This window comes from Lagopus muta, chromosome 6 (assembly GCF_023343835.1).
Source record: "Lagopus muta isolate bLagMut1 chromosome 6, bLagMut1 primary, whole genome shotgun sequence".
Taxonomy (NCBI): Eukaryota; Metazoa; Chordata; class Aves; order Galliformes; family Phasianidae; genus Lagopus; species Lagopus muta.
In genome coordinates this window covers 43,304,648-43,332,039 of record NC_064438.1, presented here as the reverse complement: position 1 = coordinate 43,332,039, position 27,392 = coordinate 43,304,648, and the positions used below count along the sequence as shown (strand labels likewise).

Genomic DNA, 27,392 nt, shown 5'->3' with positions numbered 1-27,392 from the left:
TATAAATCAGCTCAGCTGCAGTGAAAATAGGGCAAAATATATTAGCAAAAAAATATAGCACTGCCTTCTCAGTGCTTCTTCTAACAAGAATACCTTCCCAATCTCTTGTGTGAGAGTTTCTGTTTTCCAGTGAGGTTATTTTTGGCTTTCACAAGAATATCCGCAAGCCAAACAAATGCAGCATGGCAGCAGTGCCTGGTTTGAAATCAGCCTTTAGGAATGACCTCACTCTGTAAACCCCTCGATTCGTGCTCGCTCCTGGGGGGCTGAGGGAGATCACGGCCAGGTAGATGACTTGGTTGAAAGGAAAGAACACAGAGGCTTGGAAACAGCATGTTGTGTTCCAGCAAGTACAAGTACACAGGGTGGTGTTTAAGTGTAGCATTTTTAAAGCTTGTCCCATGCTGTAAAGAGTAAGGAATCCAGCAAAGGTTTACTCCTGAAGAAAATGTTCCTAGCTTTGCGTGTTGCTTGCTTAAAAGGAAAATTTGTGGTGTTCTTGCTCTGCCTCTTGGATGGAGCATGGAAGTGGAATTTGAGAGATTTGGATTCTATTTTTGAGTCTGTCCTTTGCCTAAAAGGTCACTTCCTAGGCTTACCATGCCAAGACTGGCTTATTGTCCCACATTCGAAAGCTAAACATCACAGGCTCTTGGCTACAGACTGGTGCGAGGCATGGGGCACACAGCTCCCCATGACACCGTGGTGGGTGTTCAGTCACCTGCACAGTGCCTGGCCCAGGCAGCAGCCCCAAGGCCTGCTCCTCCTGGAGCCTCCAGGCCCTGCAGGCCCAGCCTCTCCCTGCACTGTCCCTCTTGGGCCACTTGGAGCCTTCCGGCCAACTGCTGCCAGCCCAGAGGCTGGCCAGCAGGCAGCTGCTCTCCCAGCTCCCAGTTCCCTGCAGAGCCTGGTTCCTTGCCCCCTGCAGGTGGGTTTGGCTTTGAATGAAGGCCGTGATTCGGGCAGTGCTGTGGGCTTGTGAGGTGCTCCCGCATAGCAATCCAGTGAGGCTCGGGAAGCTTCTTTCTTATTTTTCTCGTTTTGTTTGCGGGGTGGCTTCTGTGCAGATGTGCAGCCTGTCAGCTTGGAAGGAGCTGTGCAAGCACTAAGTGTATCCCACTGTGTGTCCTGAAGCCCCCATAAAGCAGGGCAGCATTTAGGGGCTGTAGGGCTCTTTCTCCAGAGGAAATGGGTGTTGGGTTTGTGCCCTCCTTCTGGCTTTAGAAACAGTCTTCTTCATTCAGTCTCATCCGTGGTGTGTGTGTGTGTGTGCTGGCTGTTGGACATGGGAACACCAGAATCATAGAATGGCCTGGGTTGAAAAGGACCTCGAAGACCATCTAGTTTCAACCCCCTTGCTGTAGGCAGGGTTGCCAACCAATAGACCAGGCTGCCCAGAGCCACATCCAGCCTAGATATTCAGGAGCTGGAGCTCAGCAAAGAGTGCCCTGGGCTGGGGCGCACACGGGGATGGAGTACAGCCTCTCCACTGGCTCCAAAGCATGCCAGCATTTGCCAGAAACACATCCTTAATGGCGTGAGAGCTTCATGAGGAGCTCTGTCCATATTGAGAACTGCTGCTGGTGTGACGTGTTCTTCAACAGGGCTGCTCTGATCTGCCTGTGCGCTCTCAGTGCAGCCTAGCAAGAGGTGTACTTCTGTGCATTTGAACAGCACTGGGTGTCTGTCCCAACCTCCGCTGGGCCGAGGGCTGCAGTGGTGCTGAGTGGCAGCGTGGCCTTCCTGCTGCAGGCTGCCAGCTCCATGTGTTCCCTTGCGTCCGGGAAGGGCTGTGGCAGTCACTGCTGCTTGAACCACCAACTCTGATTTCACAACACCCCAACATGGTTTAAGATCTGGTTTTACAGTTTTGTTTTGTTTGGGGTTCTAGGGGTGTTTTTTCTTTCCTTAGGGGAGAAAAGATGATTAATTTCTTGTAGTACAATGGCACCAATGTCATGTGGCTGAAGGATTAAATCCTTTTATTTTTAAAACAGTTGCTAGGGTGTTTAAACCACTCCTTTTCAGCCCTGTTTTTCGTTAGCATAGCAGCACAAAAGGAAAATAAAATCACTTTGAAAAAAGAACCAGCTTCTCTTCAAAGTTTCCATCTACCAGTAATCGTAGCTTTGTGTTGTTCCAGTATAGGGTGACGGGGAAATTGCCAGATGCCATTAAATCATATTAACTAATAAGGGGTGGTGGGGAAGCAGCCAAATGTGCGTTCTTGTTTTGTTTTTCCCCCCACGGAAGTGTGATTTAAACCATAGTCACAGTATTTATTAATGGAGCGATATCTCTGGCGGGCAAACTGTGTTCACCGCTGTCAGACCAGGAACCCAACCCACTGCTATCCTGACAACTACTGCTAAATGAATGAGGCTGTGCCATTAGATCAAATATTTGATTTTTTTTTTAATTCTTTTTTCTTTGCAGAGTATTGGAAAGGGGTCCTTGTGGTGTATAGACCCAGAATATAGACAAAATCTTATTCAGGCTTTGAAAAAGACACCCTATCACCCATACTCGCATGTGTTCAATACACCTCCCACATCTCCTCAGGCATATCAAAGGTAAGACCTAGATGATTTTACAACTCTATTTTCCTGCAGCTGCCTGTGGCGCGGGGCAGGCACGCGGTGGCGCCGGGCAGGCCCGGGGATGCCATGACCCCACGGGGTGCGGGGGGACCGCTTCGTCCCAGCCCGGGGCCGCGCGTGGGGCGGTGGGCGCCGGTCGTACCGGGCGGCGGTGCCGGCTCGGGGCACGGTGCCCCTATCGGGCCGGAGCGGGGCCCGGCACCCCGCCGGGGCCGAGCAGCGGCCGCGACGGCTCCCGCGGGGCTCCTCCGAGCCCCTCCCGGCGCCGCGCCGGGGCCGCGGCTTGCCGGAGCGGGGCTGCCGCCTTCCCTCGCGCCTATTGGCGCGCCGGCTGCCACGGCAACGCTGAGTTTCCACGGCAACGCGTAGCCCGGCAGGTGCGGCGGCGGCGCGGCCGCGCGTTGCCTGGCGAGGGGACGGCCCCGGGCTGCGCGGCGGTTGCCACGGAGACGGTAATCCTGCCTAGCAACCGCGCGGCCGGAAGTTCGGGGGGCCCGCGGCCGGCGCGGCGCTCCGCCCGGCTCGGAATGATGTGTGTTATTTTTTTCTCCTGTTCTGACATGAGCTCCCGGCTGGGGCGAGCAGCCGCAGCGTGGGCACGATGCTTCGCAGCTGCTTTGGGAAACGTTTTCCACGCGACCGCCATCCCAAGCGGCTTTCACTGCTCCTTTCCCGCACACCCCCCACGATCTTGATCTCAGCCGAATAACGTGAATGATGGCGTTATGCCTGTAACCGTGGGGATGGACACGGTCTGTTTGCAGAGCCTGCCTTCGTCGGTTGCATTGCATTTCAGGAGTATTTCAGTGGTGCCCGTTTGGATCTGTTCAGAGGCTCCTGCATCAAGTAACAGTGCAAGGCCAGGCAGTGCACAGTGTGGGGATGCCGATCCCTTCTAACCCCCCAGTGGAACGTCCCCAGAAACACACACAGCTGGGAGCAGGGGATCTCAGTGTTTGCTGGGGAGCTGCTCTGTATGGAAGATCGTGGGGTCTCGCTCTTGTTTCTGGTTGAATATCATTGAGCAGTTCCACTGTCAAATACAGTTTAATCCTCCTGTGGCCCTCTGAAATACCCATTTAATCACCTACCAGTGACTGTGGAGCATCAGCGCAAGGCTGATGCTGGCTATCAGTAGCTGTTGAATTGTTTTCATTATTGGCAGCTACATGGCAAAGTCATTTTTTGGTATATATTTCTGATATGTTTGCAAGAAGCTGGATGTTCCCCGTGTGTTTAGGAAAAACAGTAATCCCATATGTGTGTGATTGCTTTCTCATGTGTGGAAAAACTTCAGTAATGGATAGAAAAATGTAAATCCGCTCTGCCATCGTCATATCTCCAGAGCAATACATTGTCATAGTAACAAATTCCAGGGGAAATTCTTCTGATAGCAGAGATGATAGGTTTGGAGAAATCCTTGGGTGGCAGAGCTTTGTCACTATCCATCAGTTTTACGTAGCTGAAGGCCACGGTAACAGAAACTGTGTTTGAGATATGAATGAAAAATATCTGGAACAGGAGGATTCACCAGTATTGGAGCGCCTCTAGGAGCTGGATTAATCGGAGGGAATTACAAGGTTTATAAGGATCGGTTGCTGCGATCCCACGGAGGCAAACCAACCTATTGCTTGTCTTTATCAGATGTTTTGGAAGAGTAAGGATACACAGATTAATCACATGTTCAGTTTAGTATCTGCATAAGCAGCTTAGGGTGAATTGAGCATGGAGTGGAGGAATGTATTGTAAAAATATCCCAAGCAAGATGGTCACCAAATGCACAAGCACTCCTGTTCTGTTCTGAGAGTTAATTCCAGCAGATAATTTAGCTTTACAGCTCCTGTAGAACACCCTGCATAAACACAGCAGAGAAGACCTTTTATGAAGGAGTTTTATAGTGTGGATCCACACATTTAGGTGGCTGACTCAGTATTGTACTGGTGTCATTAAGATTAGATATCTTACTCAAACCAGGAAGTTTGGATTACAGTGGGAGCCATGGAGAGAAGGCTGTAGTTACAGGGAAGAAAAACAAACGTGCAGTGTTTGTACACAAGAAGGAACTACAGGCTGCTGTTATCTGGTTGGCTTCTGCTTCTTGGAGGGTGAAGAAAGTTATCAGTAAGCTCTAAGAGGAAGCGTATAGTAATGCAGATTATTTCTTTGTGATTGGATGTGTGTAAAAATCAAAAATCATGCTGTTAAAAGAATTTTTTTCTAATTCTTCTGATTGAAGCATATTTCATGTCATGTATGAGGAATTTCAAGGATGAACTAACGCTCTGATACACACTGTGATAAAGGAAAAACTCTCTGCTGGGTGTGGAAAAATAGGTGCCTTAGTCCAAGGGCTATGATGTGTTTCTTTTTAAATATTTACAGTTGTGTTGGCAATAGCAACCTTGAAATGTATTTATAGACACAAGCTTTGTTAAGTAACTATGCAAGACAGCGCCCGGATTTTTTATCTGCATGTTTTACCTTTGGTTTTCTGTCTCTTATTTGACTGTATGTGTGATTGTTCTCTTTTGGTGGTACTCAAAGATCTTGAAATGGACTTTTCTCTGAGTATGTTGCAGCAGGAGAATTCTCAAATTATTTTCAGCAGCAGAAGGAGAAATATTATCAGGAAATGTGAAATAACAGAAGTTATTAGTTTCACATATGCATGATATTTTTGCAGATTTTGATGACTTCTGGGAACATTGGTTAGATCACTTTACAGACTGTATGATGTGTTGAGCGTTTTTCTCTCCTGGTCATTTTTCCAGTCTGTTTCGCTAATTGCTGTTTGCTAAACCAGTGGTGAGCATTGGCACACTGGGCTAAGCTGCCGTCTAACTGGTGAAATTGCAAACGGGTCTGAGATGAGAACCACGGTCCATTTTCTCTTCTGCATTGCCCAGCCTACCTGTTGAGAACCAGCATCTGGTCCTGTTGTGTGCCTGTCCCACAGCAGCTGCTTGGCTAGCGTGGCTACTGTGCAGTGTGTGAGCAGGCTGCTGGGTTCCCAGCCCCTTCGGGGGCACGGAGATTGATGAGGAGTGGGCAGAGCCCCCTCTGCCGCAGCTGCCTTCTGTGCAAAGTCACTTTTCAGAACGTGTGCTGAAAATGGTGCTGCTGCTAGATCTGATCCCTTTCCTTTCTTGGAAGTGCTGATGCAGGAGTAAGTTTATGGCTTATAGAGGGCTTGGAGGTGTGCTAGTGATCAAACATCTCACGAAACTTCACCAGTTGGGTGTTTGAAAACTGGGGAGTGGCTTGGGGTTAGTGTCTCTTATCACTGTTGCCTTCTGCAGATGATGGCTTTCCTAGAAATGTTTCCTCCATAAATGCTCATCACCTCTCCGGTGCCTTGCTCTCTGGTATCTGATAAGGGTGTTTTTATTCTCTGCCCCATATTAGTACCACTTCAGTCAGAGAACCTGTGCCAACAGAGGTGTTCTCTGAATAACAGCTTCCAAAGAAGCCCGCTGCCAAGCAGCACAGCTGTGTGCTCAGCAGCTGGCCGGAGCCATTCGTGGAGGGTGTGGGGCTGCTGCAGGGCCTCCCACCGCCTCTGTGTCAGAAACTGCGCCTCTCCACACACAGGCGTTTGTGAAACACCACTACTTCTTCAGGCTACTGTAAAATTAATGTTGTGTGCTGTGGGTTTCTTGTATTTAGGCTAAGATAACCGCACTCCATGTGCATGTGTCTTGCTGGGCTGAATGAGCAGCAGCTGTGGCACATTGAGCCATGGCCGCACACATTTGCCATGCGGCGCTGGGTGCTCTGCATTTGGGCAGCTCGTGTGGGAGAGGGGCTTTGACATTGTGAGCCCCCGTTTGACTTCTGAAATGTGTTAAAAAGGTGCAAGAACTGGTCAAACTTTGATGTCAAGTTTCTGTTACTTTTATCTCTGTAAGCTGGTTCTGCTCAGTTGTTCTGCCCAGGGAAAAGGTTCTCAAACACTTCCACCTCAGGCTCAGGCCCAACCAACACTACAGCCAGTGGGGCTGGAGCTGAGGCTGCTGGTGGGTATTACTAGCTCTTTGGTGATTTGTCATCTTGCCATGAAAATTGTTTCCCCATACTCCACAGACTGCTGTTGTAGATCATCTGCTTAGAAATGTACCTCGGAAGCACTCCTTGCAGTTTTTGCAGGTTTTGGCTTTACTGCTCCTTCCCTGAAACGGTCGTAGGTTTCAGCCTTTACCATTGTTTATTGAAACTAAACTTGCATCAGAGGCAACACATTGTAGGATATCATTCAGGACAGCATATAAGCACTCTTTTTTTCTGTATGCTTTATGTTTTGAGATGAGAAATGCTCTTTTCTGGCTATTTGGGGAAGTTGATGAAATAAACTTGTCCTATTCATTGAGTGCTTTGAAACACTGAAAGAGTCTCCCTGCTAGAAGGGATCTGGGGAATAAATTAATTGGTAGTCCTTTGCGGTCTGGAGGCACAGCTTTAATTCTCTGTTACCGGTTTTACTTTTGGTAGGAAATGAAGTTGACCATAGGACAGTCTAATATTTCTGTGTATGCCACAGCCTCTTATCATGATCGATCCTGTTATTTCACTTCCTGAACAGAGTCTGAAAGAGTTTTCTTCTTTGGTGCGGTGTCAAGGCAGAGTCTTTGGGGAATTTTGTTTTGCTGTGTCTGTAGTTTAGAGATCACAAAAAATACAAATTCCAAGCTTTGCCCTCTGACACAGTAATATGTCTTGATTTGAAGATCCATCTGTGTTTTGAGATGATGCTGCTTGATGTCTGTTTTCTGGCAAATTAAAGAACATTGGTTCTGCTTGATGCCAGACAGAAATAACAAAGAAAAAAGAACTTTTGCTTGAGTGAATGCCTGTAATGCGCTCAGTGCATAAATATTTCAGGATTTGCCAGTCCAGGACTTGTTTTCTAACGTATTTAATCAGCTCTCCATCCAGTAGACTATTGTGATATGTATCCCATTGGCTGTCATTTTGTAAAACAAAAAAGACCTGCAAACAAGACTCTTCCCTTTTTTAAAAGGATTTATCTCATGCCATACAACATAAAGGGGGCTGAGGGCAGGGAGATAAGCTGTGGAAGATGGCAGAAGATCATGGACAGAAGCAGAAGAATAGAACATTGAGTGCATCCTCTTGGACACAAAAGTTTCATGCGTTCTTTCTGCAGCACCTTTGTGCTCAGCTGGTAGAAATACAAATAATCCTCTCATCGTATCTTCCTCTCAAAATGGTTTAATGCTTCTGAGCCCTCTCAGCTGAGATGTTTTCAATTCTTTCTCACCCAGGCAAACCTCTTGTTTCCCTTTTGCTGCATATTATCAGATTTGGATCTTGAGGTCTTTGTTTTGGCTGTGTTTGAAGGCCTTTGGTAAAGAAGCAAAGGGATGCAAAGCAGCATCCCCAACCTGTCAGTCATCTCTAATAGATGCTGCACAAACACCAGCTCCTTGGATTAAATTGTTGTAATTCATAGCCCCAATCTGCCTGGTTACTTGGCTTTTTAGGCTTTTTGGTTTTTTTCCCCTCCTCTGTGCCTTTTGTAGATAAATATAGCCTTACTCTAGAGATAGCTTGGAATGGTACTATAGATATTTCCATTTCAGTTCATGGGAAAAGGAAAGTCTAGGGGTATGTTTTGTTTAGCTGTTTGTAGATCCCTCTAGCTCTGGGCACTTGGTGAACAGTGGTTACAGTAGCCTTGTTGGTAGAGCTGTGAATTGATGACCTCAGAAACCTGGAAGTACATGGGAGCTGTACTGCTGAGATGGCTTTCTGCTATGCCCTGTCCCTCTGTGTGCTGTTGCAAGGCTTGAGGACCCTGCTGTGATGTGGGCTGTGTGGTTCTGCAAAAAGCAGAGGGTGAATGGTACCCCTCTCTCTTGTCACTTTGTTGCATTCAGTTCATCTCTCTGCCTTCATCCCCTTCGTGGCCATTGTGCCACTCTTACAATTTCAGCAGTTGCATGGATGGGGAAGCTTGTGTAATAAGATTCAGTAACAGTTCACAGAATTGTTAATAGCTGAAAATTAGGACTTGGGAGTAAGTGTCTGTGTGATGAACAGCACGAGCATCATGTTTGATAATCATACATTGTTACAGCAGTAGAAATTATTTGACTTCTGCATATGAAAACAGAAACAACAGGGTCCTGTTTTACTGTTGCTCATGGTGTGACTGTGGACAGCTATGGCGCTGTGGAGTCCAGGTGACCATCTGGCCTTGGGCCACCCATTGAAAGTATGAAACAGAAGGAGGTGGTGGACCCTCAGCCTGGCTCTGGGGCCAGCTGGCAGCAGGTAGGAGATATGGAGCTTCTGGAAGGGCTGGTGACCTTAAGACCTTGCAGGCTGGCTGCTCTTTGTCCTGAACAAAATCCTGTTTGGTCTCCTTGTTTGCCAGTCACAGGAGCACCTATGTGCAGAGCTGGCTTGTAACTGTAGTGTTCTGAGTTGTTTTGTATGTATTTTTAAAGGAAATGTGCAGTTGCATTTCATGCCCATGTCAGGCATCCACATAATCCTTGCCTGTTTACCCGAGCCAATATATTTGAAAGTACCAATCAGCCTTTCTGCAAATAATTTATTAAAATGCATCCTAAAGACTTGGAGCTCTTCCAATATCTTGTTGCAGTACCTATGGCCCTAAATCTTAAAATGGCAGGCATTTCCCTTGAAAGCTGTTTCTTTAGTAAATATTTACTTTCAGATAGGAAGCTCAGAACAAGTTTCAGGGGGTGAGTCTTCTTGAATCTTTATTAGCTGAGAGACCTTTTCAGGGATACATATGGTGTCTCAGCATGTGAATAGTGTACGTACATACAGCCTGTGTAAATATTTTGGAGAGGAATGTTTGTTTGTTTGTTTGTTGGAAGAAGGTAAGTTTAGGGATAATTTTGTTTACCAATGTTTGAATGCTCTATTAAAGGTGGTTTTTCTCCTCCCTCTTTCTAAGTTATGGATTGACTTCTGCTGTACAATGGGGGGGGGGGGTGTAGTGATCAGTGACCGCGTTTCTCCTGGCTCTGGGGACTGTTCATCACCACAATACCTGAATTTCCCTGTATCCAGTTTTGCATGTCTGAACACATCCTCAGATTGTCGGATCTTTCTGTGTAAAAGTGGACCCTATTACTCCTGCTTTGTTGGGACTGTTTTTTGTTGGAGTAAAATTATTTTGTTCGAGTTGCTTCATTTCATAGGAACTTCATGGCTCAGAGACATAAAAATGAAGAGAGCTTAAACTGCATTAAAATGTCTTGTTTTGAAGTTTTGAAACATGAGGCATAGAGCCTGTTTTCATACTGAGCCTTCTTTACACTTTTGTTTTTTGAATTTTGACTTGTAAAAAACAAAAGTTTCATTAGAATCAAATCTGCTTATCTAAACCCTCTTTTTTTGGGGATGTGGGGTAATTATTGTGGGGAAATTTCCATCCTCAGCAAAGCCCTGTGTGGCTCAAAAGAGAGAAACTGCCTTCCCATGTCCACCTGAGGGAGAGGCACTGCTTTTTCCTTCTCTGATGTGCTTTATGCTGTGGTGGCCTGGTAAAGTGTTTTTTCCCCTTTCCCTTTGTGAACTAAGATGGGCTTGTTTTGCTCTTTTACGGTAAAGGTGTGATGAATCTCTGAAGGTGACAGCTTGGCTATCTATACCTCATTGCTTCACAGATATTCGAACTTAATTTGGGGAGCCTTGTAGTTGTTTACAGAAAATCTGTCAAGCATTTTGGTGCATTTAAACGTAAACAAGAATTAAGAGGCTATTTTAGGTACATTTTGAAAAACCCTACTGTTGGGTTTCCTAACGTTTTGGATAGCCCTGAAGGCAGCGTGCCTGTGTGCAGGACTATGTGTAGTTGCTGAGGGCATTTGTTCTGTTTCTAAATCCTAAAGCTGCTTTGTAACATACAGAATCTGCATGATGTTCTCTATTTTGATGTGAGTTAAAGGAGGAGGGGGGTTAAGCAATAGACCTCCAAAAGACGGACTTTTATTCAACAGCCACGTCCAGAGCAAACACAGATGCAGCCTGGATGAGCCCATGGGGCTCCATGGGGTGTTTGGGTCTGAATCCACCATGCTGAAATTTCACGCCAGCCGGGGCTGCAGTAACAAGCACAGGTGCACCTTGCTGTGCCCTTCTTAGGCTTTCTGGGAAACTTTCATCATTCCTGGAAGCTCCAGCCCGAGCCAGATGTGGGTTTCATGCAGCTTGGAGGTTTTGATGTTACTATCCTTTTGATAAAGTTCCACATTTTGAGTCTGAGACTTTTGTTTTTTTTCCTATGACCACATATAGCAATAAAGGCACAGACCTCTGGGGTTTGAGTGCGCAGGCATGTATGCATATTGAGAGTGCTTTATGTCAAAAGGTGTCGTGGCTGCCAGGAAAGCTACTCCCTTTTTGCACTTACAAACAGAATGTGTTATTTTCCTGAAGGTAACCAATTTCCATTACAACAGTGTAAGTACTCAGAGAGCAGTGAGCAGCACACAGAGGGTCTGTGCAGGCAGTGCGATGTCCGGCGCACGCAGCCGAGCGGCTCACTGTGTTGGCAGGCTGCTTATGGCTGCCAGAGGATGGCCACACTGGAGGCTGCAGGGCTGCCCAGGATGTGCGTAGGTCTGCTTTGCAAAGCGCAGAATTCAGAGCTCTGGGTTTCAAGATCTTTTTTTCCTTTTTAAGAGCGAAGGAGTGAGGAGATCGGGCAGCTCAAATACCAGCATGGATCAGAGCTTTGTAACCCATCTTCCCTTTCTTTTCCCTCTGACTCATTTTGCTTTGTTGGCAATCTCCTCCTGTTAATTGCCAGAACTTGCTCTGTAGGCTTGTGTTGTGCTTCAGTTATGTACTGTAATTTTTCATTGCTCTGCTCTTAAGGCATCCGGGATTGCGCAGCCAGTGGGTCTTGCTAATACAAATGTAAATGCATTTCTTTCTTGGCTTGCTGCGGCATGCGTGCAGTTGTTAAATTTTCTTTTTATTAGCTTGTATGACATATTTTTGGTATTAGAGTCAGTACTACATGGACTTCATTTGTGAAAGAGGAATAGCTGCAGTTTATTAGAGTTCTCCTTTTGAAGGTAGCAGCCAATGTCCAGTTCCCTACAGCTGGGGCTGATCTTTGCATTTGTTTACAGCCCGTTTCCCCTTGCTGCTGCTGTCAGGGTTTGTGCTGCTGATTTTGACTTCCCTGATGGCTTTCTGTTGTCTTCTTGGGTTCTATAAATTTTGCAGAGCTGTATACCTCTCACTACTTTTTTTCTGTAGCTGTTTTTATCATGACTTTATTGTATAGCCTTCTAAAAGAAATCCTGTTTGAACAGTAATTGCCAGCTACTTGGAAGGCTTCCTAAGATTTGTTTGAAAAGCTACAATGATCAGAGCAGACTCCTTTGGCATTTGAATTCCAGTGTCTAGAATTTTATATCACTCTAGATTTTAATCTCTGTTTGTTCGTGTTCCTTAAGCTGGAGTATGTGAAATTTGCAGACACTTAATTGCGTAGCAGTGCAGATACTGAAGATGGAGCATTGGGAATTTGTGCCAGGTGGTTGGTTGTACAGGGTGCAGTTCCCCATGTGAAGGGAGAGATCTAGACTTAGCAAATTGAGGCTGATTTGGGTTTCGTTTATTTTTATGCTTTATTGGCATTAGCAGGTGTAGAAAAATATGTAACAAAATAAAAAAAAAAAATTAAAAATTGGGTTACTTTTAATTATGTAACTTTCCTGAAAAGAGATTTTTTTTTTCCAGCCAGCTGTCTGATCTATGGCAGAATTCATAGCAGCTCCCCAAGTACTTAAGATTTCTATTAATTGGAGTTCATTCTCTGTATGAAAAATGGTTCTTTGGTTAGCTGTTTTGCATATGAAAGATGAAGACGACCATTTTTTCTCATGAGATTAAAAAAATAAATAAGACAATTAATTAAAATGAAATCATTTTCTAGACTTAAGGGAATTAATAACAAACAAAACTTCTGGAACAGTCAGCTTTTATTTTCCTACTTGCGAGTACAGCATAATATAAAAGGAAGACTTTATACAAACACGTTTATTCCATGATAGTTGAGGAGCCATAATCAGCAGTATTGCTCAAGCAGTGTAGATCTTTCTTTCGCTGCTTTCTTTTGCTGCTTTTCACTTCAGAGGTAGAAATAGCATTGCTGAGATTTAGGGAGAAAGAAACTGGAAATTTCTGCTGTAAATGCTAGAAGTGGTCTCTGCTTTAAGAAGAAATGGCAGTAAGTTGTATGGATAACTGGAGCAAGAGGTTTAGGAGCTCACTCTGCGTTGAATGGTACTGACCAAAAAAAAAAAGAAAAGCTAATTTTTGCTTCTAATTTGTGCTCTCAGAGAGCACTGCTGACAGGCAGGATCTGGCTAACCAAAGACAACAGAATCATGCTTATGCTCTGTCCATAGCACGCTGGTGGAGCATGCAGTGATGCTCAGGCTGGTTCCAGGGAGCTGCTCCTTCTGATTGCTCAGCAGAATGTTATGTTTTGGTTTTGGTTTTTTGATCCTTCTGTCTGTGTTTCCTTTTCGTCCTTTGCAAAGTGTTTATAAGTGCCCTTGCATGGTACCGAGCTGTCCCTTCAGTTATGCTGATGCTTGTAGAGCCATGGTGTGCGCTGGATCCTGGTTGTTTATCTTTTAAAGGATTGGGGCTTTGGAGGAGAAACATGAGCTTTCTTGAAACAATCCTGCATGTGTTACTGAGCCGTCATCTTCCTGAGACTGGTTAGATGGCCCAGTGCTGTGATAGGAAAACTACAGCTTATTTCACTCCCAGATGTTTCTGTACAGAAGAGCATGGAAGCACCATTTAGGTGCATTTTGGCAGGTAAGTGCTCTAAAGCTGCTGTTTCCTGACTTGCAGACCCATGTTCTCAAGTCACTTCCATGCTATAGAAAAGTTTTTCAGTGCCGGGTAAAGCTGCAGATGGGAAGGGAGAAGCCCTGCCACAACCTGGTGATTGCTTAGCCCTTATGAGCCTGGTGGGGTAGGCTGATGTGCACAGCATGGTTTAGTAACTGCATCTTTGTACTCAAGTGCATGTCAGTAGGGTATTCCTAATCTAATTATTCTCTAACTTAATTCTTTGCTAATCCTGGGCTGGGCTGGGAGTTGGAAGTGCACCGAAATGAGCAAGCACATCCTAGGAGTCTCCAGGGCTGGGGAGAAGGGGCTGTGGGCTTGGGCTGGTGCTGGCTGCTTGCTCACCTCCAGCAGGACAGAGAAGAACAATCATTTTGGTGAAACAAACAAGTAATTGGAATCCCTCTGTGAAGGCAGGAGCTCAGCTTTCATGGGGATGTCTCCCTGGCTCTGCCGTGTTGATGTTGTGAATGGATTTAGACACTCGGGTGGAAAACTCACCACTGTGAGGAGGAAACAAACAAACAGGCTCTGGCCTGTCTTGGTCACTGACCAGGCGCAAATAATGAACTTATTAGCTGCATTAATCTCTTAAAGGAAATTATTTGAAATCCATCTGGCAAAGTGCTGAGAAGCAGACTCAATAAAATCTCAGAAAATGGGCCATGGGAAGGAGTTTTCTGTTGGCAAAAGGCAGAATTGGATGACCTGAGGAGAGCGTTTCGCCTCCAATTTCTGACACAGAGGCAAACGGGAGTGAGCGACAGATCCTGTGCTCAGAGGCTGCAGATGGCATTTTCCAGAGATGGGAAATTCAAATGCTCCTGTTCCAGCTGATTATGGGTCACTGTTGCCTCAGCAAGGAGCTGTGCCAGGGATTTTTTTTTGGTTGGATATTCTGACATTCATAGGGTAGGAGTGTACACAAAGCTGAGTCTCCTTATTCCACAATCTTATGTTGAAAGCCACTAAGACGCTTGCTGATGTCGAGCTATGGGCAAATGAAGAATCACTGGGAACTTCAGCATTCTGCTCAAGCCTGCTGTCCATTTCTGTGATTGGAAATAAGTTGCATGATCTTTTCTTGTGGTTGTTGCATACCCACACTGTCTGCAGAAACAGCTTGTGCTTTCTTCCCCAGTGACAACCAGGCTGTACACCTTTTTTGCACAGAAGCCTCTGGGGCTCTCTTGTTGCACCAGTGTGTTCCCTACGTCCGCTGAGTCCTTGGGTTGTTGTGCCAGCTGCTGCAGGACTCGGCTCCATGCACATGGTGCATCTTTCAGGAGTGTGTCAGTTGTGTCTTATCCTTTGTACCATACCTGATTGTTCCTTGTACCATACCTGATTGTAGGTGCCCGAGGGCATGAATTAGTGAATGGGGTTGGGGATGTAGCCTGGCAATTGCATTCTTATTTCAGAGCACTGTTTGGGGGTGTGATGCAGGCAATCTAGGTTCCTTGGGTGGCATTCCTCACTGCCCTTCAGCTTCAAGGCATGACACAGCACCACATAATATCTCAGTGTCAAAACTCGATGCACACACTCTGTGATGTAATTCTGCCAGCTTGAAGAACTTTAGAAGCCTTTGGATTATTTTTCCTGAATCAAAGCTTAATGCTAGCCTTAGGTTTGCTGGAAATGGATATCCACTGGAGATAGCTTTTCTTGTTTGTTTTTAATGAACTCGCAGGACTGGGGTTTCCAATTACAGAAAGTGCACGGGTAGCACTTGGTGAGAGGAGTCTTTGTTTCCTTCTAGCACTACCTGCAAATGCAGTCATTAGCTGGAAAGTGGTAGGCTTGCTTAAAGCTCCTCTTTTCTTACCATTTTTCAGGGATTCATATTCTCAAATATTTCTTAAACAAAGGCTGTCTTACCGCCATCCTGACCGAATGCTGCTTGCAGCATTGCTGCAGTGCTGGAGGTGCCCATGGCCAGCCCCAGAAACCAGCATGCCCAGCCTGCAGATGGCCAGCCAGCCCCAGACAGCAGCGTGCCCAGCCTACAGATCGCCAGCAAGCTCCTGGAGCTTCTGAAACAGTGCCCGAGTGCTCCTTTGGCTCTGCAGAGCCTTGCAGCGCTTGCTGTGCTATTTAAAGATGCGATGCTTCCTGCTAATTACGAACAGTTACTTTGCAGGAGAACAGGCTCACTACAGGGGCGCTGAGCCCTGGCCCACCATCCTTTTCAGCACCTGAACAATATGGGAGGGAGGGAAGAAGACATGGCAAGAGGAACTGGAGCGCTGGCACCAATTAGTGCTGAGATTACTGAAAGAGGATTGTGATTTCAAGGCCAAAAAGAGTAGGGAGTGGGTAAAAGGATTTGAAATGAGATTATGGGACCTAAGAGTGCCTTTCTTTTGTTGGGGAAGTAATTCAACAGTTTTGCTCAAGCCAGTGAGACAATCCCGTTTAGTGGCTGAAGTAGAAGATCTGTGTCCTGTTGGTTTTTAAGGTTCTTTAACTAAGTTGATTTCCAGTCGCATTTGTTAGCTCTTCCTGCAAAATCAAAGTGTTTTTAATAAACAAACAGAACCAGAGGAAAGCTCCTGGCTCATCAGAAGGCCTGTTGTTTCTCAGGAAGCTTATTTGTATTCTTTAGAAGGAGAGCCAAGGAAGGGAAGCTGATTGAACTCCTTTCTTTCCTTTTTCTGCTGGTTACCATGAGGCAGGCACCAGCCCCCCGCCACCCCCTAGTGCAGAGCTGAGCCCTAGGGCCACTTGCTGTCTGGTGCAGAGCTGCAGCTCAGGCAGCTTCCCTGCTCCCGTCAGCCCCTTTCTCTAGAAGGAAAGCAAGCTTGGAGCTGTGCTGTCTTACTGAAAGCACCCACTGTCCACACAAGTTTCTAGGGCTGAAGGCTGGAGCTTGCCTGGATAGAGCAGGCTCTCTCTCCCTTTCCTCTCTATCTCGAAAGAGAATTTTAAAAAGGGGTTTTCAGAGGAGAGTTACAGACATGATGGGTTTCATTTGAATTTTTTTCTGTGTAGTGACTGTAAGACTGTGTGAAGTGGTGAATCTTCCTTCTCAAGACGGAAGGCGTTTCTCTTGGGCTGGCTTATGCTCAGTGTTCAGAGGTCATGTTTTTTTTCTGTTACCAGCCTTCTTTTTCCTTTTCAGTGAAGCTTCTCGGAATGAAAAACCCAGGTAGGCAGGCTTGGAAGTGCTGCTTTCAGTTTACTGTGCCCACTAGTCTGGGGAGCGTCTCAGAATGAAGTAGTGAATGCTACCTTGCTCCTGGGTCCCTGTACTGCTGCTTTTCACACTAGTCCTTGCTCACTGTGCTTTCACAGGCAGATTCTCAAAGCTGCCAGCTCACGTGGCACTGAGGTCAGCAAGCATCATCTTGCCACTTGGGCACGGCTGGACTGCATATGCAGCATAGTACTTGCATAAATCTACCTTTCATTTGTGGGGAATATTTTTCTCCATGCGTAAGAACCAAAACAGGAATTTCTGCATACTGTTTATGGAGGTGAGCTGTTTTCTTGGACTTCTTTGTATACAGGCATTTTAATTCTCATCCAAAGCACTAGTTAAATGCTATATTTTGTCCATTTCAGGCTTTGTTCTGCTATGCTGTTCTCATACAATCTAGTGAATGTGGCCTGGTGCTTTCTATGCTCACAGCCTATTCCAGGCACCCTCCAATAAAAGAGAAGAGTCCAAGGGGTGAGCCCACTGCTGGAGTTCCCACACAAATGCGAGAATGGGGATTTGGGAAGAAACACAAGCTCTCCTGCTGTTGATGGGATTTGTCTGATTGGCTTAATAAGGCTTTAGATGTAAAGTGGTCGCGTGCTGAGGTGCTAAAGGCTCTACACATTAGCCATAAACTTTCTGAAATGGAGACATTAATAAAACCCAAAAGGTATTCAAGAGAGGAGAGACTCAGGCAGAGGTTAGCAATGACAAGAGAGTGGCAGGTCCTCTTACAATGAGTAGGAAAGCAAAAGGATGAAGGGTCCACTGAGATGACAACAATTTCTGCTCACGCCCTGCATCACTTCGTGCTTCTTTGTGACGTAAAATCAAGGCTCAGGGATTTCCCAAAAGGATCTGATGCCTCAGTGTGCTGCAGCTGAGCCGAGAGCCGCAGCGCTGCTGGCTGCATCTCATGGCAGACAGCTGGAAGGTCAGGACTGCACAGGGACGGACTTGCTGCTTCCCAGTCCATGCATGTTTGCTTACAGCTGTTTCTGTGTTGGCTGGAAAATTCAGCTATGTATGACTGAGTAGAAGAGACTTGATTATGAATGAAGTCACTAGCATGAGAATTAGCTGGAATGGTGTGTGGCAGAGCAGCTTATTCCATTTTCTCCCTCATGGTTTGTCAGAAGTTACATTAATGTGTGAAGAAAATATTTTTGCTTAATTGGTTGTAGTGAATGGATGCTCTGTAAATTAATTGTGTCTTTAATGTTTAAAAGGTTATGTCCCATTCATTTATGACTGATTAGGGTCATTTCACTAGAATGAGCAAGCTTGAGGTCATCTGATATCTGAAGAGCAGGGTTTGCTACTTTCTGTGATTTGCTGCTTTGGAGGGCACAGACGCTATCTGGAGATGTCAGGGTGTCAGTGTCATTTTCTAAACACCAGTGAACCATAATTAATTGTTTCCTGTAATCTAACTCATTGATTTTCTATATTTGAGGTGATCTGAGGAACAGCTTTACTCCAGGGATTAATTACAGAGAGAGAGTGAGAGTGCAGATGCACTCATGAACATATTTTTGCTAGTTAATACTAATGAGGTTTTTTTTTGCAACTACATGGCAGATACTGAATCCATTGGAAGGAGAATTGCACAGTAGCTGACATAACCTTGGCCATCCTTAACAGCTTCTTTTGGTGCCCGCGGAGATGTTTCTCTTCACTGGTAAATGCCCCCTTTTCAGGGCTGCCCACAAGCAGATAGAGCTTGCAGAACTTGGCTCATCCAGGAGAGTTTAACCTCCTCCTATGTTAAACCATATCTGTTGAGCAAGGCGCACAGAGGATCACTAAATTGTCGTGCTGGCCTTTGTCTTTTCAACTTTCTTGAGTTTTATCAAGAGAGAATAAATGGCCTAGACTTTCTCTCTAGGCTCTGTGTTTTCCCACAAGATTGTTGCCAAACTGCCCTCTAAATATACCATATGGAAGTAGTAAATTAAGCTGCTTGCAGGTTCATGGCTTTTTTCATGTTTGTGACAATTTTTTTTTCAGCCTTCCCTACATGAAATTGCAGCTGATAATGCAGAGATGTAGAAACCAGTATCTCATACAAACCTATCTGAAGCATGAGCAATTGTCATGCTCACCCCTGTCTTTCCTCATGCAGCCTTTATTGCTCTACCTCTGCTTTGTCTCCTGCAAATTCCAGAGTGAAGTACAGAGTGTTGAAGCTGTATCTTACTGGGTCACTTTCAATTTCCATGCAAACAAATGAGAAGAAGCCAAAGGAGGAAAGCATAGACCAGATCACCAGATTCCACTGAGAAAGCTGAGATTTGTTGAAACAGCAGTACTATACGGCATTTGCTGGAAAAATAGTCTCCTTGGTAAAGATTCAACTTCATCTGTCATACAAAGAATTGCTGGCTTAAAAGTAGATGTGTAAGTTGTTGCTATAAATTACGGAAAGGTCGGCTTTTCTTTTCCTTGATCAGTCTCTTCATTTGTGCAGGTTAAACTATAACTTGAGAAAATTATTACAGAGCTGTTAAGTATAGTGTTACTATTCTCAACAGGCTGAACAGCTGCTCTGAGAGTTAGGAATTGGGGATAAAGATGCACTCTGAATGTTATTTCCCATTACAGGTGGGAGGTTTATTTTTTGCCAAGATGAAAGTGGCTAAAGATAATTTAAAAATGAGTAAAAATGAAGTCCTCTGAGTATTTGTTTACTGTTAGATCTGCAGAATGTGTGAAATGCATTATTTCATAGCTCTGCTTTGAAAATCTTCAGCAGAAGATACTGGGGGTTGGATGCCATGGTTGTTTCTGCAGCGAAAGTAGGTGGAGTGCAGTTGGATTGGAGGATGGAGTGGGGTAGCAAGTGGAGATCTGGGAAGCACAAGTCCTACACAGCTCCCAGTCGGGGTCAGCAGGGGCTGGGAGTTGAATGTCCCTGCTCTGACTTGGCCTACTGACCCTTATGGGGGTTCTTCAAACTGAGTGATCACAGGACTGTGAATGAGTGAAATATATTCATTTTTTATGCCTTAGCAGTTACTTTCTAAAGTTGTTTATCTAAGGATAACTTGAAGTTTATATGTTTAACTTGTGTGCTGATGATAGAAGCACCCACAAACTGTGTCTGTCCTTCAACTTTTGAGCACTTCTCGCATCGTGTTCTGTGATCTTCAGGCAGTTATCTTCTAGGGGATAGGAGAAGTCTGTGACCACTGAATGCAGGGCTCTTGTAGCCAATACGTGTGAAGAGGTACAATCATAAACTGTAATTGGGGCTCTCCAAATATGTGAGTGCTCAACTTCTATTTATTATTAATATTATAGTCACTTTTTCCATGTTTGCCTAACTTTTTGATATGTGCATCGAGCAGTGTGTTGTGCAGCCCAGTGCCACACATCACTGCTGCAGAGGAGCACGCCGTGCTGCGGAGCCTCTGAGCACATTAAGCTTCCCCGGGAAAAATACCCTCAGCATCTGGGAGAGGTTAAGTGTTCCAGGGGAGAGGTTAAACATTCGTTTTGTCCTCTGCTTCTGTAATTCCAGAAGCCAGATTAGTTCTGAATCGCCTGAACCACATTCATTCAAGATTAATGAGAAAGACCAAGTATGGAAAATTTCTGCTGGTAAGCGCCTTGGCTTTGAGAAAGTGATAGAGGGGAGTTCATATTGACAGCAGCCTGCGGGTCATGCTTGGTTTTGAGTTTTGCTGGTACTTAAACTGATGGAATGAGGAATCACACCACAGCAGATAAATAAGAATTTCAGCAAGTGGCATGAAACATTTTGAGTGGGGGACTTGAAGGCCTCCTCTTTCTTTTTGCCATCTATTTCTGTTTTGTTGGAGATCAGATTTGCTCTACTGTGTCCATGTCTGTGACTTCATGCGTATTCAAGGTACATCATTGCAATTAACAAGAAGCATGTTCTCACCAATGGATGATAAGCTGTTCTTAGCAGAGATGTGTCTATTGTTTATCTCATGTCTGGCTGATGGATGGGCTGTGGTCACGCCATGGGTGGAAATATAAGTGGGAGCCTGACACAGAAATAACTGTGAAATCCAGGCAGGTGTGCGACAGAGCTGCTGAAATTCTGCAGCTGTAATAAATAGAACTCCAGAGTAACAGAAGTAAATTGAGCCATCTTAGGCTGTGTTAAATTTTGATGGGTTTCAGACTGGGAGAGTGCTTGTATTGGTGTGCCTAGCTGGTGGCTCAGTTGCTCCAATGCATCAAAGTTCTCCAAAGCCGTGTTTGATTTTTTAGCATTAACTCTGAATAGACTCTTCATATCAAATTGCAAGTTAAGGTCTTCTTCCCCTCTCTTGTTTTGCATCAGACAAAGCTTGTAATCAAAATACCAGAGTGCTCCCTTTCTGGTTTCATGGAGTAGAAGAGAGCCAGACTTCTCTCCACTGAGCAGGTCAGCGTTTGATGCAGCTGCAGTCCAAAGGAGGCCAGACCTGCAGCGGTCTCAAGGTCGCTAGCTGTCCACAGTTGGAATCACCTGGGCTTCAGGAACTAGCCTGCCATGCCTGCATGAGCTGGTGCAGACATGCTTCGTAACACATGGGCAGCTGTGTGCAGTTCTAAGGCTTCCCAGCCAAAGACCATCGGGATTTCATCCAGTGATAAATGGCCAAGGAGCCAGGTAATAACAGCTGTGGATTAAGGAGAAAGACAGCCTTACGGTATGTGAAGTGACCTGCAGTGTTTTTCCTTACTTGAAAATGAGGAAAGCAGGGGAAAATAACAACCAGTCCTCTAGTAGAAATGTGCTGTCTTGTTCCTTCTTTAGTTACATGTACTTCAAAAGACTTTTTCCTCATCTAATGTCTTGTTACTTAACAGTTCTTTATTCCTCCCAGAGGTGTGCAGGCTGTGTTGGTAAGGATGTATTTCTGCTCTTCCCAAAAGAAGAAAAATAAAACTGAGGAATAAAGAAGTGACTTGCCTGGAGTCACAACATGCTTCAGAGGTAGAGGCAGAATGAGAATTGGAGGCCAATAGACGGCATCTCCTGATTCCCGCTGGAGACAAATCTGTTCTAATTGAAAGTAATGTGGGGTGGTTGTTTCCCACTGAATTTCTAAATATATCTGGACTTTTTCCTACTTTAGTGTTCAGCCTGAAGTTATAATGCGCTCACAATAAATGGGTTAAAATACTTAAACACAAATTATTAGTGGCAAGCTTATATTTCTCTCTTTGTGTCATACTTCAAATAACCATGTATTTGAAACAACTCTATAAAAATAAGGATATATATATATATTTTTAATTTCTTTAAAGAGAAATTCTTCCACTGTTGTCCACAAATACATACTCAGCTCTCTGGAAAGACTGAAATTCTTTCTGAAAGGCCACAGTCTCACTAGGGGATGAGAAAGCTTCATATATCACTTCAGCAGTGAGAATGATCCCTTAAGCCCCACAGCCGAGTCACTGATGGACTCCAAAGAGCACATGGCCCTGTTTTTCTTGAAAACAGGCATCACCCTTTTCATCTTACATCTAAAAAATATGAGGTTTTTTTTTTTTTTTTTTAGTTCCTGTTTTTTTCCTTTTCTACTTGTTTGCTTAATTACTTACATTAAATGAAGACAGTGGCAGGAGAATGGCTTTGGCTATTTGAGGAATACAAAGATCTGGCCAACTTTCCACTATCCTTCACAAGGTAACATTATATTTTATTTTCAGGTGTTCCATTTGTGAATAGCTTTCCTGTGCAACTTTTCTTTTGTCTTTAATAAAAATTTAGATGTAATCCCTCTGGCAGTCCTGACATATAGAAAACTCATTTAAAGTGCGCGAGAGATCAAAATCTTTATTATTCACTCACAAATGTGTTAGGCACCCTGGGGGAACCAGGAGAAGCTCCATCCAGGAGCTGAAAGTCTCCACGCCGCCTGTCGCAGTGACTGAGAGATACCGAGAGACAACAAAAGCCTGAAGTGCAGAGGGAAGAGGAGCATTACCAGAATATTAGATCAGTCTTCATAAATTAAAAACTGGTATTGTGAATTCATAAATCTTCTTAAGAATAATGTAGTGTCAGTTACGGAAAATCTGAGAGGATAGAGTAATGGGTTTGTATTTTTAAAATCTCTAAAGTAGTCAGGTTTCATTAAAATCAGGAAATACCTTAATGCGTCCCTTCCAGTTATTTTTTATGTATTGTCATTAGCCCAGTTTGGCAGGGTTTTTTTCCCCTTTGATTTGAGAGGAAGCTTGCTTGACTGTTGCCAGGCGATAGCTAATTGTGATATTAACTGCCAGCGAACTGCTGGCAGGGATTGTGCAGGCTTTTTCCTTGTTAACAAAATGCAGTGTTAGAGTTGCAGCAGTATATAAATGCTTCCCTATCGCTCAAAATTGGTAATGCGAGTGGCAGACGCTTCAATGTAACTGCAGCGCAGCCAGATGCACAGCACCGAGGCCTCCCTGCAGCACTGGGTAGGTACCAGCTCCTGGAAGATGCAGCCCAGCACGGACATCCAGGCTGGGCAGAATGCTGAGTGTGATTTGGCAATACTGCAGGGATTGAGGAGCACTGGAGGCAATCTAGCAGCACGAGGGATGCGCCTCTCTGCTTTCCCATTGACCACTGGAGAACCCAGGTTTTTTGGCCTGAAGTGCTGCTCACCTTGAAGCACTGAAGGATACTGTATTCCCAGAAAAACATTCTTCCAACATTTTTGTCTCAGTTAGCTCTTCATCCAAAGCTGACTTCTCAAGAAGTGGTACGTATCAGAGCCTTGTGGCTTGGCTGGGAGTCCATTAGAACCTTCTGGCTGTAGGCTGAGTCCAGCTCGCCTCTGGAGCTGAACACACATTCCAAGAGCAACATTCCCTGCTGCAGATGATGCAGGGTTTCATGGACTCCAGGCAGACAAGAACACCTATTGCTATTTGCTATTTTGAATGTGAGAATGATTGTACTTTTTTTTTTTTGCTTTTCAGAAGCTTTTGTAAGTGGATTTCCCAGCCCACAAGAGGCTCTGCTGGTTGCTTTGAAAAGGCAACTCGTTTTTTCTAAGTTTGATGCCCTCCTTGGGCATCTTCAACTCACTGGTTGTCAGAAGTGCAGGTGAATCTGTAGTAAGAAATTTAGCTGTGGAATGGGTTGGCGATGAAGGCCCTGCAGCAATGCCTTCACTCCTGGGAGATTCAGTTCCACTACTGAGCTGAAAGTGCTACCAGCCCAAGGCAAGGGGTAGCCAACGAGCCGATGTTCTCCAGACTCTCCTCAGGTGTCGTTGTGCTGCTCAGGAAGGGGAGAGTTGCATTTCTTCCCACCACAGCTTTTCACAAAGCTGCTGCCTTGGCCTAGGTGTAGAATTGCTTCAGTCACTCATCTTTGCAAGGCATTCGCTGGGTGAATTGTTACCTCTTCTGTGCTCTCCCTCCGCCTCCTGTTGCACTTTGGACGGGCCAGGAGCAAATGCACTGCTCTCCATTTGCTGTCTCTGTGTTTTCATCAGCCCTTAATTGTGGTGTGCAGTCCCACAGAATTTAATTTGTTTTGAGTTTTCAGTTGTTAGGGGTTTTAAAATCTGTTAATCAGACCCTTCTGACATAGAGGCCTGTGAGAGATTTTGGCACGTTTGTGAAATGCTGCAGCTATTAAAGAGAATTCATACTGTGGCTTTATTTTTTGTTTTAGTGCTTGGCTTTAGGAACTACTGTCCCCGTGCACTCCATGTGTGCCCAGGAATGGCCAGGCAGCTCCCAGCAAAGCTGTGCCCAAACCCTGGATTGTTTCAAGTATTTCAGCAAAGCAGCATTTTCTAATGGAAAAGCTTTCCTTCACAGCATCCCTGCTACCCCTTCTGGCTGAGGCAGCTTCCTGTGCTGGCCCTGCAGCACTGAGGGTTCCTGCTGGTTGAGTCTCCAGAGGGATAACTGCCTCCAGCAGAAATCCAGGCCCACTTGTCACTTGTAGGCATTTGCAGCAAATTGGTGCCTCTGCAACAAATGCTGCTGCACTCTGGGGTATTCCTCTGACTGAGGGTATGCTTCAAGTGACCGTGTTTTCTACAAATCAAACCAATGGTCCTTGACAGGTAACTGTTGAGGTTTTCGTATACCCTCTTATCCATTAGCTGTGCTAATTAGTGTTCTTTCAAGATGTTCGTTTGCAATTTCAGCTCTTTGCTATTGATCCAAGCCCCAGTGAAGCACACTGTGCCTGTCTGGTTAAGGGGTTAAGTCAGTCCAGACCCTCGCGGGTTGCAGGTTTTCCTGCAGCAATGCAGTTCAAACCAGTAGCTGCCTTTCTTCACTAGTGTTGTGGGGATGGATTAGAAATGGAATTTGACTTCAGTCAGTGTGTTTATTTCATCAGGTTGGAGAAGAACTCCACTGTTAGTAATGCCAACTGCATAAGCATTAATCTTACAGCACATATTGATTGCAAATGGAAGTTCATAAAGCAGGTTTCATATTTTTATGTCATAACAGAAGCAGTCATGATTCTCCAGACTCTTACAGACTAAACTGAAGGAACAATTCATTTGGAAAAATGCCTGGGATGGACCCAGTGGTTTTTTTTAATCATAGATGGTCTTTAGAAGAATAAAGTTTTTAAAATGATTTCTTAATCTGGTACAGGGAGAAGCAGCTTCTGAACACATTAAAGTGAGAGATAGCTTAACTCTCATTTCTCAACTTGAAATACGTTTTAATAATTAATGCCATCTGAGACTTCATAGGCAAAAGTTTGGAAATGGAAAGATGATTTCTCCAGTGCTGATCCGATGTAGTTGAACTCCAGCAAAGCCCCACAAACACAGAAGTTGGTTGTTTGAAAGGCTCAACCAGTCACTGCCTGTGTTATTTACATGCTTGAATTCTTCAGCTTCCTTTCCTGGGAAGGCATAGTTAATTTCCTCAGTTTGTGAGTTTGTACTGAATCAGATTGAAGTTTTTGTTAAAAAGAGCCTTGGGCCTTCTAATTGGAAAATAAGAGAAATCACTACTGCTTTGTTTCTTTGGTGGAGACATTTTGTCTATTCAAATATATGGTTATCCCTCTGCTCTTTAACCCACTCCTACCCAGAAGCAGGCAATAGCCTGGGTTTTTACCACTGCTCCAGTTTTCATCTCCACCAGCACTGTTTGGATTTGAAGACACGTGGAGGTGCAGCGCTGCAAGTCCTCGTTGCTGAGGCAGCAGTGGGTGAAGTAAGGGTGTGCAGGAGGGGGACTATGTAGGGTGCAGTCAGAGGGCTGCTCCACCACTGCCCACTCGCAGCCTGTTGGCTCCTGCCCCACACATTGCCCCGGACTCACCGTGATAGAAAGCATCGAGCCTGTTTGCAGGAGCACAGACGCCCTCAGCAGCCCTTGACCTTTGTGTGAGCTGAGGAGCTGCACTTGAGGAGCTGGCGCTCGCTATAGGAAATGCAAACAGTCGGTTATATTAAGCCCTGTGAAGTGAGCGTGTGCATTCAGACAAGTGCACGCCCCAGTGCACTCTGGCGCTTCTGAATGTAGGCCTACTTAACTTCTTTTCGGTCGTTTCAGTCTCTCTCTCTGTGTCTTTGAACTCCCCTTTTTGTTCAGGAGTATTGGAGGCTTTTATTACTCTTGTAATTGCCGTGGATCCTTTCATGGTCTGTATTTTAACACTTTATTGAAATAAGCCGCGCACTGAAGTTTTTGTATGTTAGCACAAGAGTCTCTACAGAATGACTGTAAAAATAGTGGGTTTCTTTTCAATGTGTGGCATTTTATCAAAACTTTGCTCGTTCCGTGAATGCAACAGACAGCATCTGCTTTCCATTTTGTTGCCTCGTAGTGGTAGACAAAGGGCAAAGGTAACAGCAGAAATGGCGCGTGGGGCTTTGCAAAGGGCAAGGGGGATTACCTGCAGAGGCAAAGTTGCCTTATATTGATCTTAATGAAGGATATTTAGTCTCTTGCTTTTAATTTCTGCTAGAATTTGGGAGCAGGGCACTTACTGCTGTACTGATTGTGTACTTTAGTGATAGTAACTTCAGTAAAAACTTTGTGCAGTAAAATGCATATGATTGTCTTCAAGCTTAGAGGGCTTATTTGGAAGCCTGTTTCCCAACCATAGGGGAGGTTCGTGGAAGCCTGTCCCTTCCACCTGCCTCAGCAGTGTTCTAACACCTTTCCTATGATTTTGGCCATTTCTCATAAGCATTGCCAGGAACTTTCCTGGGGTGCTGAGCTTGGCAGGAGGATGGGCTGTCAGATCTGCTTGGTTAGGGAAGGAACAAGGTGTTCAGCTGGGGGTTCTTGCTTTATTTCCATGGGGCCAAGCGTGCTATGAAGGCACATGGCTGGAGCTGCTGGTGGTACTGGGCAGTATTGTGGCTGGTTGGGGAATGTGGAGCACAGAGATGAGGGCTGTGTGGCTCTGGTCGGGGTCTCTGACTGATCTCTGAACCCTAAGCTCCCTATGTTTTAGTGGATGGCATGGAAAAAAGGCAAATAATTTGCTGTACTGAGAATTCAGAAAGAAATTGAAAAAATTTTGAACTTGGTTTGTTTTTTATTATTATTTATTCCAAATAACCTTCTTCTTTCTTCCTCTAAATGAGAGTGTGGGTGTGTGCTGTGCTGAATTGTTCTTCTTATGAAGAGAATGCATCTTGAATAAAATTAACCTATTTTTAAAGAGAAATTTTAGACTCTTGCTTGAAGGCAAAAATGCCTTAAAGTTGCATTAGCTTCTTTAGTAAAAACAAAATGAAATT

General features: G+C 45.0%; 1 protein-coding gene across 7 annotated transcripts in view; it reads left to right on the top strand.

The window, feature by feature from the left end:
* The window catches only part of FOXN3 (forkhead box N3), a 202,266-nt gene that overhangs the window by 105,186 nt on the left and 69,688 nt on the right, over positions 1–27,392 (top strand). For all 7 annotated transcript variants that reach the window (XM_048950113.1, XM_048950112.1, XM_048950108.1 and 4 more), the window contains exon 3: positions 2,437–2,573. In XM_048950113.1, coding sequence (XP_048806070.1) covers positions 2,437–2,573 — 137 coding nt within the window. The remainder of the gene's footprint in view (positions 1–2,436; positions 2,574–27,392) is intronic.